Source organism: Carlito syrichta, unplaced genomic scaffold (genome assembly GCF_000164805.1).
Source record: "Carlito syrichta isolate Samal-C Ts95f unplaced genomic scaffold, Tarsius_syrichta-2.0.1 Scaffold282660, whole genome shotgun sequence".
In the NCBI taxonomy this organism is placed as follows: Eukaryota; Metazoa; Chordata; class Mammalia; order Primates; family Tarsiidae; genus Carlito; species Carlito syrichta.
Genome location: NW_007226756.1, coordinates 154,400 through 156,601, shown reverse-complemented (window position 1 = coordinate 156,601; position 2,202 = coordinate 154,400). Strand labels below are relative to the sequence as shown.

The 2,202-nt window shown below is 46.7% G+C and overlaps 1 protein-coding gene across 1 annotated transcript in view; it reads right to left on the bottom strand.

Annotated features, from left to right (window-relative positions):
* Positions 1 to 899: 899 nt before the first annotated feature.
* The window catches only part of MCM3 (minichromosome maintenance complex component 3), a 20,653-nt gene continuing 19,350 nt past the window's right edge, over positions 900 to 2,202 (bottom strand). The window contains exon 17 of the mRNA XM_008052580.2: positions 900 to 1,598. Within this exon, the coding sequence (XP_008050771.1) occupies positions 1,400 to 1,598 (199 nt within the window). The 3' untranslated portion in view covers positions 900 to 1,399. The remainder of the gene's footprint in view (positions 1,599 to 2,202) is intronic.

Sequence of the window (2,202 nt, the reverse complement as noted above, 5' to 3'; positions counted from 1 at the left end):
GCTTTTCTTCATAGCAATAACTCAAGTATCCTCCTGATACTCTCATGGTGCCCCCTCAATTTCTGTAGCTCTTGTTGTGCCCTCATTTGGTATGTAGCTCTTGTGTACCCTCATTTGGCATGTAATTTTTAAATTTGCACCAACATACTGACATACATATCCCCAACCTGGAGTCCGCAAGAGCAGTTAATTCTCATTTTTCAAACACACTGCTGCACCTGGCACAACTTCTGACAACTTATCCTCAAAGCCACATCTGCCACCAGAAAGCAGCTTCCAATCCATGTGACCCAGTCCCCCCAGAAAGTCACACATTTTTAAGTTTCTTTTTATTTAAGCTGAAGCTACTCAAACCATACAACAGTAGCAGAGAAGTCCTCCTAACTTGGTCCCTCTACAAGCTTCCATGCAAAAAGGCTAACAAACCCCACAGCAGACACCCAGGTAACTTCCAAAATATCTTGTATGGGGATCTCTTTACGGGCAAGAAGTCAAAGGATTCTGAGGTGTCTGACATCAGGTATTTTCTCTATGAAGGAGCTTAGATTCAGGCTCGGGAAAGTCAGGCAGAGGAGCAATTCTTCTTCAGGACTTTCACTCACTGGTCTCCTGTGGCTACCTGGCTATTTCAGAGTAGCAGGGTTTGCTCTGCACTATCAATTTTGACTGATAAACACTGATGTTACTGAGAAAGAAGACTGCCTGCAGAGAAGACCTGACCCCCAGAGAGATCACAGCAGGCTGCTGCCACCTCGTGGTAGTTTGGTGCAAATGTGGGAGCAGCAAACCCTGCAGAGCAGAGCTCTCAAGGAAAACAATTAAATGTTATGTATAAAAAGCAAAGTATTAAGACCAAGTGTACAAAATGGTTATGTTTATTCAATGTCCTGCGTATTCAGGTCAAAAATACCTAAGCCTTACTGGTGCTACTGCAAGAAAGCTTTCCTGACCTACATGATTCGCCTCAGCTTCTCTCCACAAGCACAGAACCACCTGAGCCTAGTTTAGATCAAAGTGCTCTGGAGAAAAAAAAAACAGCCAACATAAAAGATAAGCACAAACCAGCTTTGCCCAAAAAAGTACTCAGAAGTCATGTAATATTTACAGACAATATCAGCTGGGCTTGTTTGGGGACAGGAGGAGAGAGCATGATCCAGCTGCGAGGCAGATACACTAGTCCTGGTCCTTCACCACTTTCTTCTCTTCCCTGAACCCACAAGCAGCTCTCATTAGCCATTCCCAAAGCTTCCACAAGTCCTGATTCAGCTTCGTCACCATGTCCCTCACCTTCAATTTAAACACCGTTATTCAGGAAATGAAGGCCAAGACCAGGGTGCGTGAGGGGGACAAGAAATAGGAGAAACTCTCCACACAGTCCCCGTTCAGAGACAAGGTCTCCTCAGATAAGGAAGATGATGCCCTCAGACACCATGACTTGGTTGTCATCCTGCATCTTGCTCAGGGCAGCCTCGATCTCCACAGAAGAGAAGGGCTCTTCTTTGTTTCGGTTGATGGATTCTGTGAGGCGATTCATGCCTACCGACTGTGCATGAGCTTCCCGGAACACATCCAAGAGGGCCACCTTGAATGCCTTCAATCTGCCCAAGATGGGAAAAAGGGCAAAAGAGGAGTGAACAAACCCAAATTCTCTCAAGCAAGATCTATCTGTACTGGGAAAACCCACGGTATTAACATAGCAGAGGTGTCCCTCCATATTCTCACACACACACCTCCCTCTGATGGCTGCTCTACATTGGAGAAGCCCCCTCTAAAGTCAAACTATTGTACGGCAAAGCTTCCTCCACGATAAGAAATAACAGTATTTTAAAACTAGAGGCCTTTGAAGGTCAGGGGTAGGGGCTCATGCCTGTAATCCCAGCATTTTGGGAGGCCAAGGCAGGATCACTTGAGCCCAGAAGTTTGAGACCAGCCTAGGCAACAGTGAGACTTCATTTCTACAAAAAAAAAAAAATCAAAAAGTTAGCCAGGCTTGGTGGCTCAGCCTGTACTTCCAGCACCTTGGGAGACTGAGGTGAGTGGATTGCCTGAGCCCGCGGATTCGAGACCCACCTGGGCAACTTGGCAAGACCTCATCTCTACAATAAATCAAAAATTAGCCGGGCGTGGTAGCGCGCGCCTGTAGTTCCAGCTACTTGGAAGGCTGAGGCGGAATGATCGCCAGAGCCCAGCAGTCGAGGGCTG